Here is a 19,898-nt window from a genome sequence, read left to right as displayed (position 1 = left end):
TTTTCCACTTCAGTGACTTGAATGACAACGATAGCGGGGAGAGCAGGGACTTTACAGCGACTATACAGGCTCTCCTCTCATGGATCGGTAGCCTTAAACACACAGTGCAACCACTGTGACACCGATTTACAAAAACCAACAACCAAATTAAACCGATTCCAGCTTCTGCTGAAAATACCCAACAGGGAAGCAAACCATGACACGGAAGCCAGACAAGCATGATGTACTATACCGAGAATGAGTAATTTGAACTTATACTAGCCCTTCACGCACACACACACACATGCAAAACACCCACTTTACTCCAGCTCTTGTTTGGAGACAGGGAGACAAGCTTTTCAAAGTCTGGATGAGCATTTATGAGCCTGTTAGTTCAGTCAAGCATTAAGTTGGCTGATGCCGATTTCCTTTAACACCCTGTGGTTGCCCGCCTGTCTTTCATGCAGCTTCATAGTAGAACATAACAGGCCTATCAGCCCTGCGTCATTACCTAAATACTTCTACGAGGAAAAGCAAAGGCTATGAAAAATAATGGCATGCTGTCTCTTCGGACTGAGTCTCAGCTCATATTTTGCATTAAACCAAATGTGAAGACAGCTGAAAGTTGAGTTTTGGAATTTGTCTCCATGGTGGATGAGCTTGACAAATTTGCATGGGGGTGGCCATGCTTACTAAGTTAATTATATCCCGTTGACACACACGCACATACAAAATGCGCTCATATATAGTAGTCAAATTATCCCATAAGGAAATCACAATTTAAATGGGAGATTGCAGTGTTAAAAACTCTCCATATATTTGTGTTAGCTGATGTTACCATCTAATGCTAGCAAGCTTGTTTAGCAAGCTGTATTCATGTCCAGTTTAATGCAGATGTGCATATACTTGCTTATTAGTGGTAATTAAATGGCTAACTAAAAAAAAGGATTTCACCCAAAAAAGAAGCAAAAACTGGGTGGAAACAGACATTTTAATGACTCTAGTGAAATCTAGCAGACAACAATTGATGTAGCTGCTTTTGTAGGAACAGCTATCAATGAAAGAGGTTCAAAGAACGCCCAAACTCTAGGGTCCAGGTGGGTTATAAAGTAATCCACTCTATCCATTAGTGGTTTAGACACTCACCTAACACATGAAAGATCACCAGATTGAGACTGGGACTGGTTGCATCAGGTATGAAAATCTGCCAAATCATCAGACATGCAGTGACACAGTGCATGTAAATAATAAGGAAGTCACTGAGAGACGCTAGCTAGCTAGCTAGTCCACTAGCACCAACGTCTATTGTGTTATTAGTTTGAAGAGAAATCTTTTTTGGGAAATTGCTTTGAGCATAATTAATAACTTTAATCCAAAACATTTAAGAGCATGAATGGATCTGTGGTTAATTGTAGTCATCATTGCTATAGTAATGCCAAATCTACACAGTTGGACTATACAAAACAAAGTCACATTACTACATCCTCACACAAAAATCTTTATTGTTTTTTTTTTGAAAACCATAACGTCCCCAACAGCTGATTTTGATATGGATCAGTAATAATACAGAAATACTTTAATATGAGATTACAAATGTCTGCAAGTGTATTTTTTGGAGCATGATCAAAACTCTGTACCAGACAGCCCTCCCATAAAACTTTCCCCAACACAAAGAAAGTAAAGGCAGAAGCAGGAGTCCTGTTAGAGAACAGCAACACAAAGAGCATGATATAACCTATGCCTTTAAACACGCCAGCTGTAACAATCTGTCTGGCTTAGGTAAGGAACTCATTTGTTCTGTACATCGTCCCTGAGCGAATGGAGAACAAACTACACAGGCAGTCTGTACCTATAAACACTGACACATTACGCAGCATACTGGAATGTACTGACATTAATATGTGCCTTGTCACTTTTAATATACAGTATATATACAGAGATCCATATTCATAGCACAATTACGCCATGGTGTGGTAGGCGTGTTTGAGATCCATAACACACACACACACACACACACACACACACACACACACACACACACACACACACACACACACACACACACACAACCCCGTTCAGCAATCTTAGTGAGGACCTTCATTGACATAATGCTTTCCCCAGCCCCTTACCCTAACCATTAAAAATGAATGCCTAACCCTAACCCTTACCCTAAACCTAACCATAACCTAATTGTAACCCTGACACTAAAACCACATTTTGAGCCTCAAAAAGGCCTTCAAACTTGTGAGGACCGGGTTGTGTGTCCTCACGTGACTGTTGGTTCTCACAAGTATAGTAGAATGCAGATTTCGGTCCTCACAAAGATAGCTAGACAGGAACACACACACACACACGGCAACACATATTTATGACATGACTCATGTACATGATAAAGGTTATTAAGATACAATAAAAGTATTCAAATGGGCTTTGAAAGGCTTAAAACTATAAAAGGTGTACAGATTGAGTTAGCACCATTTGTGTTAAGGTACAAACAAATACAATACGATTATATTCTGATAACAAACGGTTACATAGATCACTTTTGCAAACAAGTTTGGCGGGTTATTTTCATCTTAATCAAAGGAATTCCTTTTCTGAGTTCCTAGAAGAAAAACATGACTAAAGGTTCAAGGCAACGTCATAAATGACTACCTTTACAGAATACAAGGACGGGCACATTTCTTTCTGTAAGAGCAGAATATTCCTTCCAGATTTTAAGCATTATATTTTTCAAAAACCAAACTCTTCAAATATTGCTACAAAACTGTGGCAACCACAATCATTAAAAGTCATTTTTCTCTCTCACCCATTGAAATACTGGTGTTTTTCTATCACAGAGGGATGTAAGAAAAGCAACTCTAAATTCGGACCTTTCATTGCTGCCGCTGCCAAAAACAGTCCTGGGGAGAAAATATCCTTTTCTCATCAACTGTAAACATCGAATGTGTACCATCAAGTTTATTGTTGGATACACTGCTGACCTCATACTGGAGTGGTTCTCCTGTTTCCTCCATCCTTGACATCTTTCTGGAAGCAGTTGTGGACTTGTAAAAACCTGGAGTCCCGCTCTGGGCTGTAGGGCCCTGCAGTACCACTTCCACCCTTCAAAGGGTCCCTGCTCAGGGAATAAAGGGATATACCGCCTACTGGCAAATTCAGCCCCAGCCCTCGTCCCCCCCCAATTCCTCCGCCAATCTTCATTCCCACTGGGGAGGGCTCACGGGATGGGTCACTTGACCTGGAACTGGAACGCGATCGCCTCCGCCTGTAGCGGTAACTTGGTATGCGAGAGTACGGCGAAGAGGATGAGGTGGTTTTGATGAAGTCACGTTTGGATCGGGAGCGCGTCTCTTTGTTTTTCTCAATATAAATGTTGACTGCAAGAACGCCCACTGACTCTGCTACAATGAAGGAGAGGGCACCGAAGTAGAAAGACCAACCATAGCTGTACTGGTTCTTCTTGTCCTCGTCTTTCTTGTCACTCGGGTCGCCGGCATTGCTGGAGATGTAGACGATGATGCCAATGATATTGCTCAGGCCTGAAGAGAGGATAAATGAGAGAAGGAATGCTGTTGTAGGAAAGGTCAAAACTGAGACTCTACATGTAAAGAAAATCAGTGTTTTTGCCATTGTCCTTTTGTGAGTGTGAGAAAGGTGCACTCTAATGACTTAAGACATTTTTGAAGTGCACTGTATCTCAGAATAAAACCTGACCTTTTCCTTCTTTCACTCTCTTGCACTACACACGATCTATTTGTTGTCACCCTGGTTTTGATTCTTTATCTGTGGTGCGCTGTCTGACTCGTCCTACCTGCAGCTACAAACAGGATGCCTGCACTGAGCAGGATGTTGTTCTTGCTGCTGTAGATGCGTCCAATTCCAACACACAGGCCACCCAACATCAGAAGGATGGTGCTGAGAATTGGAAACAGGCTTGATGCACGAACTATACCTGTTTAGACGAGAGAGACAGAGAGTGTGAAAATGTCTTGTCAGCACAATTGAGAATATAATGTAAACTACTTCAAAAAGAGAAGATAACCACTGTAAAGTGGAGCACAGGTGAAAAATATATACCCCTCAATATTACCAAGTATGTTTACTGTTCCCTTGCACTACCTACCTAGTTAGATAGTTAGTTTTAGTTAGATAGTTAGTTTTTGTTAATTTATGCTGTAATTTATGTTAGGTCAGTCTGTCCTGTCTCTAGTTAGCTAGTTTAGTGTTTTCTGTTAATTTATGTTGTAAATTTATGTTGCATGTAGCACCTTGGCCCTGGAGGAACGTTGTTTCGCTTCACTGTGTACAAACTATATATGGTTGAAGTGACAATAAAGCCAACTTGACTTGACTTGACTTGACTAGATTATATTACATACTGTCACACAGATATTATGTCTAATGGGTAAGAGAACTAACTAAAAAAGGACAACTACTACTGAAAGAAATACCATTAGCTTACCGGGTGTTTGATCCTAGACTACAGATACTACAGACCCAACTATAATACAGAGAAAACAGAGAAAGCCCAAGCAATTAGATGACCCCCTTTGAGCAAATGCTTTGGCGACAGTGGTAAGGAAAAACTCCCTTTTAACAGGAAGAACCCTCTGGCAGAACCAGGCTCAGAGAGGAACAGCCATTTGTCACGATCATTTAGGTGTGGGGGGAGGGAGACAGGACAAAAAACACTTTGTGGAAGAGAGTCAGAGATGAATAATAACTAAGGATTAAATGCAGAGTGGTGCATAAAGACAAAGGGAGTAAAAAGGTGAGTGGAAAAGAAACACTCAGTGCATCATGGGAAGCCACCAGCAGCCTAGATCTATTGCAGCATAACTAAGGGTCACTTTATCCAGCACTCACTATAAACTTCGTGAAAAAGGACAGTTTTAAGGCTAATCTTGAAAGTACAGAGAGTGTCCGACTCCCGAATCCAAACAGGAAGCTGGCTGCACAGAACATGGGCCTGCAGGCCGAAGGCCCTGCCTCCTATTCTACAACTTCCTGTTTAACAGATGTCAATCACTATGTTTCTCATCCTTTGTTGACCTTCTTTAACTTTTAGTGTCCCTCACTTTGTCAGACAGGTTCCAACTGAGAAAGGGATTTTTTGATTAAACACTGGTGATGGCTAGTGAAAATGAACTCAGCTTTCCGACAAATGTTCAATAATCTTCTAGGGCCCATACAACTTATGTGCAGGCTAAAAGTGGATGGACTGAATGATTGACTGACAATGACCTTATGTGGAGTCATGGCTAAAATCTACAGTGTGCAGCTAACAAGCAGTGCTGACAAGTTTAGTTTTCCACTGAAAAATAGCTCACTAAGTGATATTTCCAAGGTCCTTACTAAAACAGTTCAGCTAATCCATCACCAGCTCATCAGCTATAATAATTTTTTTAATTTTTTACATTTCATTATTGCTTTAGTCAGCACCACATGAGGACTTAGCGGAACTGCTAACAGTAACAGTGGTTGTTGCCAAGGCCTCTGTTTTGTCTTGTCTTCTTTAGTCTGCAGGCTCTCTCTCTCTCTGTCACTCTGCTTTGAGTGAGTGCAAGATTACTTACAGGTGCCCTAGAGTCTGAACAAAGCCCCACTGACTGTAGCTGCTGAAGTTACCTTTACCGGACCGTTACCTTTGTCCGGTGGTTCAGTGCATAAAGGTTTTTACAGATACACACTCCAGCTAGCATATTCAGCTGCCTTATTTTTAAAAAAAAAACATAACCAAGTGATTCCAGAATAAATTTTTCTTGAGCTTATTGAAATTCATATTGTGGACAACACACGAAATGGTAACAGTTGCCTTGAGGCACAGAGCTGATCTGAAACCTGAAACATAAATAAATATTCAGTAAAATGATTAAACGCTCTGTAATTTTCAGTGCATCTATTTGTTTATTTATTTTTAACAAGGGTATTAAGCAAAAGGCCAAGGCCAAATATGAAATCTGCTCTCATGTGGCCAAAGTCTGGCCTGTTTTGGACGGGCCTTATTACTCAGCACATAACACACTTCATTATCTCCATTGCTCCAATTGCTGTCATGACATCAGGCTTTTTATGGGAAAGGGATAGACATGCCATAACACATTAAGTAGCCTTGTAATAACTCTATCACATTCAAGAAAAAAAAGAAGGAAAGAGCAGGGAGAGAGGGATTAAGTGTTGGAGTGTTTGAAGATGAAGCGGTTGCAGTGACTTACGTAAGATGTACTCTGAGCTGTCTGTATCGTAGTCGTTATCCTCTGGAAAATGATTGATCCGAAAACAGCTTCCTTTGTTGATACCTGTGCAAAAGCCAAAAACACACTGAGTGTGAATGTGACTTGTGGCAGAAAGAGTCTGTGCAGGTTCGAAACTACTAAAATTATAACAGCAATTTGGGTCTTCATGTTGAAAGTTAACATGAGAAGCTCAGAGATAAAAGGAACCACACATCGACCATTCACTCAATCAGCATGCAACTTTTATGAACCTGAGACAAATATGTTGCAGAAAGCTAAAGTCTATTCTCGGCAAAGTATATCTAACCGGGAGCAGACATGTCCTGTTTTCACCCATAACCATGTCAAAAACCATTTGAGGGCAGACCACTGTGGATCTGAGATTCTGAAGTTCCCAAGCCCTCAGGCACCTTCTATTCACCCAAGCTCTTCACTGAGAAAATCATCCCTCCACTTTTAAGAGAATAAAACATTGGAGCATTATGAATATTGAAAGGTTAGACTTTGAATTTAAAGTCTGGCTCTTGAATTTCCTGCCTGAACTTATATATTAGAATTTATTAGAACTTAAATCAAATACACACAGTATCTTAATCCAAGAAATCAAACCATGCCTGTCAATTGTCAGCCCTGTCCCGTTTAATTCTGCAGATTTCAAATTGCTAATGTGAATAAATGTGGAAGAGTCGTCCAACATGCCAATATTACACTACAATTAAGGAGAAGAGATGAAGTACTGATATTCTATCCTAGTCCACATGCAGTAGATTCTTGAACTCAGGCATAAGCAATCAAGTGACATCTGTCTTGGCAGAACATGGGTGCATGTAAACAGTCCATAAGGAAGAGCAGCTGTTTTAGAGGGAGATGTTTCTAATCACTGTTTATAATCCAAAAAGTCTGTCACTATTCAACATCAATCCTCCTTCGCTTTGCCTGGCGGGGCGATAGTTAACTCACATCTTATTGACTTTTCCAAACTTCAGCTATGCCAGTTGCCTGCTGTCATAGCCAATGAATCTGATCGCGATGGCGTCATCCCCAAGAGCTCTGTAAAGGATGGATGATTGTCTTTCTTCCCTTCAAGTTGCAAATTTGTTATGACAGTCTTATTCCAGCATCCATGGCAGAATTGTTTAATGAGATGTTTTTCAGTTTTACAGGCAAGAATGTCTCATCTTTTGACAACAATTCAATGTGAACTGTAGTCACTGGAAGTAGGCATAGGGGCTTCCACTGGGCCCGTGGAGTGTAGTTAAGAATTCAGCAATGAATTCTTTTCTGCCTTGAACACTGGCCAAGTCCGAGTCAAAATACTGTAGGCAAAGAAGTTGGCGTGGCTTCAGGAGTCAGATCTGTTGATCACATCAGCTTAAAGGGACAACAAGCTTTCAAGAATACACCCAGTGACATCCACTGACAGACTAGAATCACCAGGAAGTAATTCACTGTGAGCTTGTCATTAGTTGTCATCAGCTTCATCACTGTTTTTTTTCCTCATTGGTAAGCATCAATGTCTTTGACAACTCTTTGCATTTCAGGTGTTTTTTTTAATCAGTCTTAACTTTTTAAACCTCTTCAAATACTTGCTCATCTGTTTTTGTCTTTATCACCACTAACAACTAAATAACTAATAACCATAGAAAATTGCATCCACCTCTAACTGTAACAGTCCAAACCTTATGTGTAATCCTTATGTACATTTTATAATATGTAAAATATCTCATGTGAGGTGCACTTTTCTTTACATTACATAGACATACACATAGCCTCTAAATAAATGCACTATTAAGTGCCAAACTCACTATAATTTACTATAATACATCAGTTAATCAGTTAATTGTGTTTAAATATTGTACTTTGTATTCCTATCCTGTCATTATATTGTATTGGATTTATATTATTTAAGTCTTTTTTCTTGCTCCATATGAGGGAGTATTGTCTTAATTTCATTACACTTGCATGATGACGATAAAGAGTCTTGAATCTTGAATCTGGAATGAGGTGCTTTTGATTTGCAGGCACTCATTAACTGTTACTGAACCTTACAATATCATAGACCAGCGTATGGAAATCTCCACCAGGTAGCTTTGAAGCCGGTTTTCTGCATCTACAATCTGTTATTCAGTGCATTCAAATGCACTGTTGCAAATACTGGGAACAGGATTTCCACTGATGTTTGAGCATTTGTTATTAGTTTGGTCAGCAGTGAGTTGAGGGTTAAAAATCAAAATCAGCACGAACACTGGCTGATTAGCTGCAATCACTGGCTGCTTCTTCTATGCCCGAGTGGCTTTACGCATCCTCGATCTAGATCACGTTTCTGTGATCGACAGCTCTTTTAGATGGTTTACACATTTTTGGGGTGGAAATGTTTTATGAGGCAGGACATGCACTTACACAACGTGACACAATGAGTGCAAACAAAACTTCTACGTTTCACATTTAGAGCTTATGTCAGTGTTGCCACCAGCGCACGGTTTTAATGTGCCACTTGTCTGCAAAATTTATGATTCTTACGGTTAATTTCTGAGACAGCTGGGAAAGAAAATTAAAGTCAGGCTGAGATAAAGTGATGAAACATCCCTAACAGCCCAGATTCAGTCTGTCGGCTCCACGCTCTTAAATTCACTCTTTCAGTCTCTTTGAACACCCATTCTGTCTTTTTTTCTCTCGCCACAATCATGTCTGAATAAGCCACTTCACTTCCATTTTCTAAAATCCTCTTTAACCACTCAGTTTTCTTTTAAATTTTTTTGCACCAAGAAAACTTGTTGAAAAGGATTATTGTGTTACTTTAATGTATATTTGTTATATTTGTAAACATACTATTTTAATGACACTGGATTAGTTTTTTGAGTGTGTAATCCAAAAGGTCTAAGGAGCAACAGGTGTAGAATATTAAAATTTCATATATAAAGTACACATATGTAGGGTTACAGTTGGGTGTATGGCCCAGGAATGTTATATCAGTGTCAGATAATTCAAAAATCAATAACATTACTATAATTACATGGCTTCTAGATTGAACATAAGAGTAAAAAAAAGAATAAAACAGCTGACAGTTTAAATTTGTTATAATAAAAATGAAATAATCTACCCCACTGTGTTGCTTAATCCATTAGGAATCATTAAGAATTGATGACCTACCCTATCCTCCATTGCATGGGGAATTTTCCATTCTATTTTACTTAAATAGCCCCAAAACAGTTTCCTCAAGGCGCTTTACACTGTAAGGTCAAGACTACAACAATCAGATGACCACCTTTGAGCAAATGCTTTGGCAACAGTGGGAAGGAAAAACTCATTTTTAACAAGAAGAAACCTTTGGCAGAAACAGGCTCAGAGAGGGGTGGTCATTTCCCACGACCAGTCAGGGGTGAGGGGAGGGAGACAGGGAAAAAAAGCCTAGACCTATTGCAGAGAGGATTCAGGGTCACCTAATCCAACCCTAACTACATGCTTTATCAAAAAGGAAAGTTTTAAGCCTATTCTTAAAAGTTGAGATGTGTGTCTCCCGAATCCAAGCTGGGAGCTGGTTCCACAGAAAATGGGTCTCAACCAAAGGCTCTGCCTCCCATTCTACTTTTAAATACCCTAGGAATATCTGTGTAACACACATTTTTGGAGAAACGGGGCAGGGATAGCTCAGTAGGTAGGGTGGTGGCCCCCCATGATTGGAAAGTCGGGGGTTTGAATCCACTGAACGACTACCCTGAGGCACCCCTGAGCAAGGTACCGTGCCTACACACTGCTCCCCGGATGCCCAGTGGCTGCCCACTGCTTCACAGAGTGAATGGGTTAAATGCAGAGAGAAAATTTCCCCACAGGAATCAATAAAGTATACATTATTATTATTATTAAATGTTCAGCCAGTTTGGGAATTGTTTTGTCCAGCTACAGGGGCTGTGTTCCTCAGGTCATAGTTTTAACTTCATTAGAAATGTTTTTTTTATTTTGTCAGTGTGCTTTGTGTAATATTCATATTTGATAATATTGTTCCTCAGCCAAACATCTGGGAGAATGAAAGTCATCTTTTCACCAGATATTTTGCTCTATCCACAGACAGTCATGGTGTCATGAATAAAATCAAAAATCAAGAATCAGGTGCAGTTTAGAGCTAATTCCAAGGTGTCCAGTCTCTGCACGTTATGCATCCAAGCTTATTCATAGCTTTGATCCATCCTGTGATCAATCCTGGCATGTTTTTAAGAGAGTTGTGAGTTCCAAATCGATAGCATACATTTCTGCCTGTTTTTTAAACTGTTGACACTCAGATATAAAACACTTGCATTAAAGCTGACAAAAACGTGTACGCTAACTTTTTTCCCCAGACAGAACATTGATCTGGAATCAATAAGGGAAATGGACCTACAGACACAATCAATAACTACATTTTCTTCAATAAAATCTTACCAATATCCAACCTGAGCTCCCCCCTCTGTATGTTCATTGTGGGGACAATGCATTCACTGTGGCAGTTAGGTTAGATTTACTCCAAATATGCTCGACCTCATCTCAACAGAGTAAATTTATCTTGGTTTCAAAGTGCTCCCAGCAGCTTCTTTCTATGTTCTTTAGCAGTTTTTTTTTCTTGACATTGACACATTTGCCCATTTGTCTTTCACAGCGAGACTGTGCAAGTATCACGCTGTCTTTGATGTCATTTTAGGAGGACAGCTGCTGTGGGTGTGATTTTTGGCATTTTTACGTGGGTCCCGATTACTGCTGACACTGTGAATCAACAAATTATTAGCTGGTTAAAGATCTTGCGCTGTCCTTTCGTTCTGTCTCAGTCTGAATTTTTCCTTTCTCTGGTCCAGTCTTTGTCCATTTTAAATATGTTCATACACTTTCACAGGCTAATAGTAAATCACAAGTGTACTCTCCCCCCCAGTGATTACAGAATTTAACTTGTCAGCAGTCACAGGTGGATTCAGTTTTGCTGTATTTGGTTTATGTTGTTATTTTAGTGCATTCTTTCTAAAGTACGTTTTTGGCTATTCATAGGTGGAAGCACTCTTCTTGTCAACTGTGTGATATAAAGAAGTGATATAACCTTAAATCTTTTAACAAGTTCTGAATTGTACATCCACTGCTATGGTATAGTTGATTGTGTGCATATAAATCAAACATATGTGAAAGTAAAATAACCATATCAATATTTCATGCAACAGCAGTAACAAAATGATCAAGGGAATGTCAGGAGACAAGAAAAGAAAAGAAAAGAAAAGAAAAGAAAAGAAAAGAAAAGAAAAGAAAAGAAAGCTCACTGGGGGAGGTATCTCCCAAGAGCCCCTGTGTCTGAGAGAGCAGGGCCCATCTTTTATTGCTCAGCATAGCTTCACCATAGCAACCTCCCCCCAGCAACCCAGAATCACATTTCTAGCTCTTCTCAGAGGACGCCTTTGACATCTTACTAATGCATTCATCAGCCAACACACACACACACACACACACACACACACACACACACACACACACACAAGAAAAACAACCCTATCCCTAACCCTCATCACCACATACAAAGCCACATAACAGTTTTTTTGTTTGTTTGTTTGTTTGTTTGCCTGTCCCGTTTGGCTCTTTTGCCATCAGAATTATTGTCTAAAGGTGAAGAAAGATGCCCAACGGATTTACTTTACCAAATGGACCATCCCAGCCTTGCCGTAATGGTCTATTTGATTCACCTTTTATTGTTTATTTTATTTTCACTTGCTGAATACGGGACAGACTTGACTGGGGGAAAGAAAGGGGAGAAAGAAAGAGGGAAAGAAAAACAACTGAGAAGAGGGACGGGGATAAAGGGCAAAAAACAAAAACCAACAGAATAAGTAGACAAAAAATACATATATCAATCACCTGGATCACCTGTTGAGAAAGAAAAAAGAAAACAAGCAGAAGAAAACGAGAGTAATAGAATAAACAACATTACAATGATATATGGGAATATGACAGTAAATACTAAATATTAAACATTATTGTGCAGCACGTGAGATCGACAACGCACAGTGTGCTTTGAGGTAGGAGCCAAAAAGGGTGTAGTTTGTGTGTGTGATCACCCGTGTGTACACCTGTGAGCATGGACGCGCTTGTTTTTAAAAGGTTCCTTCATGTAATGATCTGCTAGAGGGTGTGGGGGGCCACTGCCCCATCCTCCAGGGCATGAAGCAGGTATGGAGGAGATCAAAACTCCAGACATCCAGAGGCCCCCAGAACACAAGAGACCAAGGAAGACCAACAGAGGGGCAGCCGCGCCACTTAACAGTTAACTAACCTTTCATGGCCTGCACGAACTGAAAATTTAAAGTCAGACCAAGTGTTTGCTTGAATCTAGCGGTGAGTCCCAAAGTGTGAGTTTTTTTACTTATTTCAGCAAGACTCCACTTGTATTCCATTAAAGTTCATTATCCACCAGTGCTCACCTTCATCTAACCATCAGCTTGTTCTACAAGACAAGGCACTCATAGATGTCTGTTTGCTACTTTTTGCAACATTAGACCCAGCAACATTAGATGCTGGGTGAGCCTCTATGCTGTTGAATTTACTTAATAAAAAAGGATAGATTCCTTAGAATTATACAGTAAGTCGTAGAAACTGAGAGACATTTTTTCTAACGTTTCAGGCATGCATTTAGTACTACCGTTTTCAAGAGGCTGTATCCCAACTGACTGGACATGTTGACTTAGCCTGGGTTTGTATGCAGATATAGAGGTGTGCCACTAGATAGACTTACACAATGTTGCAGCAAAAGTGCTGATGTTCTCTATGCATGAGAGAGAACAAGGAGAAGAGCAAGAGAGGTTGTGTTACTTTCAGTTCCAGCTCCATGCAGATTGTAACACCCTTCTAACATTTTAAGCAGGAAATGAGAGGATGGTGCAGAGGGAAGATGTTTGAGAACAGCGTGCACGTCTGCTTGAATCTCTTAGGAAGATCGAGAGATCGAGAGAGGGAACATGCCTTTTGAGTAACAGGATTACAAGAAATCCATAAATAGCCAGGCTTTAAAAAACAAAACAAAACATGAAATTCCAGTAAAAGTAGTAATGGTATATGGTTGGTGCTTGGAGTGTGAGTTCAATAATGGCTGTATTCATCTCCACACAAGACAGACTCCTGGGTTCTGGGAAAGTGCCTTGTCACTTAGATCCCTCACCCCAACTCTTTGGAAAAGGCACTGCACCCCAAGTTGTTCTCCAAGTTACTGGTGGTAGACTGCTTTGCAGCTTTGTAAATACATGTGAATTATGAAACGCAGTAAGGCACTTCGTCATTGACGAAAAAAAGGCGCTTTGTTTGACGGAGCATTCTTCTATTGTTGTGAAGTGATTTTGTACTTCTAATTTAGTTGTTCTTCAGGTAAAAGAAAAAAAAATCATTAAGACTGAGAATTTCAGAACCAATGGTAATGGACAGCGCCACAATCGAAGACGTCATTGGTGACTACTTCCGCGGATCAGCTGATTGTTTGCGTTTATTATAAGTCTTTAAAAGGAAGCGGTCCGATGGACGGTGGATAGGTGTGTCTAAACATTAACGACCTGTTCTCACAACGTCTCACAACATGGAAAGGCGATCAGGAGCAAGATGCAGAACAGCTGAGGGAAACAACAAAATTCCCTGAAACAACAAGTCAGACGCTCCTCGGAACAGACTAAAACAAAGTCTAATACACCGGAAAGCGCTGCGCCCCCTCTGAATGAGAAAACTGGGATCATTCTTCCATGCTCTGCCATAGAAGCAAACTCACAGCATTAAATCGTATTCGTGTTCAGGCCATCATCTCTACACTGTTTACCTTTTCAGTGAATGTATAATTTACCTTCAAGGGGGAAAAAAAGATGTAAAAGATTCGTTACGCACACACAACTCCACCTTGGTGCGCAACACGAAGCTCTTTCACTCAGATTCTCGTAAAAAATATAATACTTATGTAAATTATTAAATTATGTTTTATGTCATTCCATCAAAAAAGGGAGAATTGACTCTGATAATAAAGTTCAGAATCAGCATACTTTATTAATCCCTAAGGAAATTGTGTTAAATGGTTTGTTATAATATCACACAAACTGTCGCAGGTTCCAAACAAATGCGAACCTTTTTAGAAATTAGCAACGTTTCTGGTCTGGTCAGGTGTTCAGACTCGTTGACTATTTAATTAATCTCTCTGTGCACACTGTCACCTCCCCCACGTTAAAGCAAACATTCGGAAAAAATCAGGTGGCGCAACAGTGATGAAAATCGTTCATAAGCAGTAGAAATAAAACAAAAAAAGTTTGGAAACTTACACAGTCACTGCATAAGGTACCAGACTTTGTTTACCTTCGATGCAGCAAATCCTCCACAGCCCGGAGTGCGTCAGGTCCCCTTTGACTTTCTTGGTTTGCATCTGGGTTTCGTCGGTTGTGGCATTAGTTGCATTGCAAATATAGGCTCGGGAATAAAGCCAGTAGTCGGTGCCGATGGCGATGGTCATGAGGCTAAAGGCGACGAAGGCCCCCACAATAGCCAGCAAAGTCTGAACCCCTCGGTCACACCATGCCATGGCGTCTCATAATGTGAAGATTCTCCACAGCAGCTTACGCACACCGTGAGGAGCGCACGGTACCAGTGATCATGGCTTTGGGGGAAAGGACTCGCGTGTCGATCCTCGTTTTGCTTAATTAATGCTCCACTTTCTCCCAAACTTCAATCGGACTTCAAACCAAGTTGCAGAGATTGATCGACCACAGCTTTCGTTTAATTCCTTACAGTGAGTTGGTGGTGTCTTCAATCCTGCCACAGGTGGAAATTTAACACAAAACACACAAAAAAGAAGAAGAGAAAAATTCCTCGAACAAGTGCACTTTTTTACCCCAACATTTTGTAAGTGACGTTTATAACCGCAGCATACATACGGATCACACACGGCTCAAGCTTCTTTACAGCTCAGTGTTCAAAATAAAACTGCTCGGTTTAACAATGGACGCAGCATCTCTCATCCAGACCACACCTATAACGGATCTAGCCAATTGGAAACGGTGATGGTAACAGCTGTTAAATGAAGAAAACATCACTCTACTGGCGGTCGTCGTGTGCGGGTGGAAAACGGTTCTAGCTTTTACCGAGTGCACATAAAATGAAGAAATGATCAACAAGTGTACAGAAACGAACACTCGTACACACGCACTGTAAACACGCACTGAAAACTGGGCTTCAAGTGTTTAAATGCATATTTAAAATCAAGGAAAAGTCTTAAAAAACACACCACCACTGCTAGGAGAGAGAGGGAGATGAGAGAGATTTGCTTTGTGACTGTGTAGGAACTTTAGAGTTGAAAGGATCACCAGTGATGAAATATTTCTGAAAACATCCATCAAAACAACTTTGAAGTCGGAGCAGTCAGCGTGCAACATCGCTGAGCTCGTAAAAGTAGAAAAGTAAGAGCAGATCTTTTCACAACGAAAAATCCACGTATCGTTTCTGCTAGCTGATAAAAATCCTATAAAATTATCATAGAATTCTGCCAGTTTTAGACTTTTTTTCTCTCGTATTTTATCTGGAAAAATGCCACCGGACCCCTCCCATCACACATCATGCGATACAGTGTGATGCACATTTTCATCAAAACATAAACGATACAAATACATCCAGTGTATTCTGCATATTGACAGTTTTTTAAAAATATTTTTTTTTACAATTGGTTTATTAAGCCAGTTATTTCATGTATTTAAATAAATTAATAAAAAGGATCCGATAAATGTATTAAAATAAAGGCCAGCGTGATCCATGCCCCCCTGTCGTGGTCTTTTTCACACTAAACAAGAGAGAGGGGTCCATCCTTTAGTATAGATTCAGCTCTAAGATCCCGGACTCTGACTCACTTCCTGGTCCCTGCAGAGTGAGTAAAAAGAATTCATAGTCTCTCTCTCTCTCTCTCTCTCTGTGTGTGTGTGTGTGTGTGTGTGTGTGTGTGTGTGTGTGTGTGTGTGTAGGAAAGCCTGGAAATATGAAGTAGGACAGAAAAACGAGGATTAGAGGACAAAAGATAAAAGCATGAAAACAGGAATGAAAGATGGAGCAAAATGAGAACAAAGAGGGTGGACAAAAAAATGAGCACACGGAGAATGTGAAGACAATTTTGCATAAATACATTTACTGGGAAGCAAGTTAGAAGTATTTGTTCCACATTTTGGGATGTTATGCCACAGCACAGGCTAAGCTCTCACTCAGATGGTTGATAGGACTGGAGTGCATCCACTGGTCTTTACTCAGTCAGGCTTTATCCTTAAAATGTTTCTTTTTAATAAAGTTTATGTGGACTTGGGTGACCATGACCTTACGTCCAAGATGGAATACTTACATCTCTTTAACCTTCAATTCATTTATGCTACTATTGCAAGATACTATTGTGTCTTCACTTTGGATGTACCTTTGGCAAGTATCTCTGGCTCATGACTTGCAAATTTCTGGGCTAAGCAAACTGCTTAGTGGGGGTTTTTTCATTTGGTTTTGAATGCACATTTTTTTCTCTCCAATCTAGCGTCACTTTCACCGGTCAGGGCAGATGGCCTTCCTCCCTGAGCCTGGTTCTGCCTGAGGCTTTTTCCTGTTAAAGGGGAGTTTTTCCTTTCCCAAATTCCTAAGTGCATGCTCAGTGACTGGCTATCTTCCCACAGTCTTGTTTCCAAAAACACGGGATGCTATGTAAATAACAGCAGAATGCAAAATTATGAATGTAATATTGTATAATATAGTAAGCTCTTGACCTCACCGTGTAAAGTAGCCTGGCAAAGACTTATGTTGTGATTTGGAACTATATAAATGAAACTGAACTGAAAGGTGAACACGAGAAGATCACAGCAGGTGAGTGTTCAGAAGATGAGATGTGATGCTTCACATTGCATCATTAAACAGAAAACCTAGACTCTGAAATCTTCTGTACCGTCATGTAATAGAAAATCATCAACTATCTATCCTTTCATCTATTTTGGACTGTTTCAAATGCTTCCTTGTCTGCCGTGGCTTTCAAAGCAAGTCAGAGAAATTGGTCCAATTAACCGTAAGCTGAGACGAGGCTGGTAAAATACTGCATGTCTCTTAAAATAGTCGTGTAATGAGTCAAATTTATATCAGAGGTCTTGTACAAGTTGGAGTAGAGTGCTTGCAAGATTACCCAGATCATAAAAATAAAAAAGTAAGACATAAATCTTTGTCACGACTAAACAACTCAAATTTCCTGTTACTAGAAGTGTTTATTATCAAACCCTCGGCAGTTTCCAGTGGAGATCTTTTTCAGTGATGCAACCTTCTTCACTTTGACATGGGGGGGGGGGAGGAAGACTGGTTTCCCAGCCAGACTATTTCAATGTACTGTAGGAGGTGTGTGTGAGTCTTCCCTGCATATGCTTGTTGTGGTTTGGATTCCAAGTGCATTGTCCTCGGGCTATTTTTGCATCCTGACAAGAGATGTCTGAGTACAACTGACATTTGAGCTTTTCAGCCTAGCCTGGCCAAAGTAAAGAGTGGATGAAGGCAAGCGACGATGAACTTAACCATTTTATTAAACACGTCTCAAGCTTTTTTTCTCCTTCACTTTTTCCTCTCTCCATTCGACAGTTTGTTCCTTTCTCTATTTGAGAGGATGCTGGGACAGCTCTTCATTTTATTCAGTTTACTTTTCCAGCCTCCTTCATTTTCTTTTTTTCTTTTCATATTTTCCCATCCAGATTGTGGCCTTTGCCATCTATGACCTATCTATGACCTTTCTGAGATTACCTTCTATATTTAGGTTTTGAAGTATGGGTAGCATGTGTTTTAACTGCTTTTATTGGACTGTTTTTCAAGTAGTGTTGAGTAGCTGACCTTTTCATTAGAGGATCCAGTGAAGCTGCCTGATGGACAGAATTAGAGAATGTGGAGGCTTATCAAGGAAGTAAATTGTTATTTTCTTAGAAATTATCTTAGACTGATTTCTGCTAAACTGTAGTGCGAAGGCAGAAGCCTTCTGATTTGTTTATTTATTTTTTTAATGTTTAGAAGCACATGAGAGAAAGTCGGCCTGGGGAAGATAGGAAAAAGGTCAGAGGCAAGAAAAAAAAAATTTATATGCAAAAAAGAAATGTACCAGCTGTGAAATGTGGTAAAAGATCAGCTTAAATTCAAAGAAACATTTTCTTAGGCTTCTGAGACCAAACAGAGCAGCCTGCATGTTTTAAAGTGAGTTGTTTTATATCTCAGACTGAGACTGTAGCAATCAGCACAGCACAGGGATGACCTCTACTCAGATTTGGTCGTATATTCTCTTCTATTGGAAAGCTAACATGTTATCAAACTGAAATCCATTTTTTCCTATTATTTTGTCAAGCCCATTTATTGTAGGCTATAACTACTTTAAACCAGTGGAGAAGTGTGCTGAATAAATAGCTGCGTTATGTTAAGGTTAATCTCAAAAAGGCAGCAATAAATATAACAGGTTGTTGATAGCTCTCAAAAACTGCCAAAGGACACCAACAGTCTTAAATATAAGAATCTCTGTACATTATAATTTCCAGTGACTTAAATGAAGGACATGAGTATCTGTTATTCTGAAATAGCCTGCACCAAAAAAGGGTTAAAAGATACTGACCAATGTGCCCAGCTATGATCCTGCTCTGTGTCTATTGGTTCAGGGTTAGCATTAAGCAAAGCAAACACATGGAGTCTGCCTGCTGCAGTCACACGAGGAGCTGTGTGTGTGCAGACAGCGCCTGAAGCAGAAGAGAGAGATAAAGAGCATATGAGATTGGGCTAAAAGAAAGCAAACACAGACTTATCCCTCACTCTGCCAGAGGCTAGCTGCACCGTGACAAGCTGTACTTTACACCAGGAATTTTTTCTCTTTTGCCTATTTTTACCTCTTGCTTAAGAGGAAAACAGATTATTTCACCTTAAGTTGTATCTTAATGGTTTTAGACACATTTGCTATGTATGTAAGGCCTGCTACAACAAAGCCAGTTATGGCAAAAATCAAGTCCTGTGCTGACTGTGAGCTTGTCCAAGTCGTACTGTTCTTACTTCGTACTCCAACCACACCTCCACCCAATCTCATCCTCTGAATCGGACAGTTGGAAATTATTATTATAATATATGTTAGGATGAAAATAAGACCCAGAACTAATTAAAGCAATTTTTTTTTAGAATTTTAGAGAGAATTGTGCTTCAGTGGGGACTTTTTCATATAATAGATGGATATGAATTCAACTGTCACATCAAATGAAACAAGCTACAATTGGACATTGTTTCCCCCATTCTCTATTTTTGCTAGCCACTCAGCAAACTGCTGTATCAGCGCCAATACACCAAGGTTTAAGGGCCCTCAGTGTGGACATGTGTTCGCTGTGCTTGCTGACTTTTCAAAACTCTACATGTTTTAGGCTGGAGACTGCAAGCAGTGGGTGGTCTAGGGATTTTGAAGAGTGTGCATACTGGAGGTCTGATCTTCAAAGACTAATTTTCAGTTCCCTTGACTCCAATAAGACTTTGAATCTGGCTTTGACACATGCGATTAAAGGCATGAGATTCTCTCTGAATATTTCAGGAAGCCAAAGCTGTTGCATCTTCAAAAACAGTTGCTTTGTCTTTAATTGATTTGACAGTTATTTGGTATTAAAACAAGCAACTAAAAGGAGTCATTTAATTAATAAGTGATGAGTCAGA

At 40.0% G+C, this 19,898-nt stretch overlaps 1 protein-coding gene across 1 annotated transcript; it reads right to left on the bottom strand.

Annotated features, from left to right (window-relative positions):
• Positions 1-1,514: 1,514 nt before the first annotated feature.
• LOC134623458 (voltage-dependent calcium channel gamma-4 subunit-like) lies at positions 1,515-15,138 on the bottom strand. The gene is made up of 4 exons (XM_063468594.1): positions 14,544-15,138; positions 6,198-6,281; positions 3,794-3,934; positions 1,515-3,521 (listed from the first exon to the last, which is right to left on the bottom strand). Exons 1-4 carry the CDS (start codon positions 14,764-14,766, stop codon positions 2,965-2,967), a joined length of 1,005 nt encoding a protein of 334 aa, XP_063324664.1. The 5' UTR covers positions 14,767-15,138; the 3' UTR covers positions 1,515-2,964.
• Between the last annotated feature and the right edge of the window lie 4,760 nt (positions 15,139-19,898).

This window comes from Pelmatolapia mariae, unplaced genomic scaffold (assembly GCF_036321145.2).
Source record: "Pelmatolapia mariae isolate MD_Pm_ZW unplaced genomic scaffold, Pm_UMD_F_2 NODE_ptg000661l+_length_70147_cov_1, whole genome shotgun sequence".
Lineage (NCBI taxonomy): Eukaryota > Metazoa > Chordata > Actinopteri > Cichliformes > Cichlidae > Pelmatolapia > Pelmatolapia mariae.
Note: the sequence above shows the minus strand (reverse complement) of the source record. Positions and strands in the feature narration are given on the sequence as shown.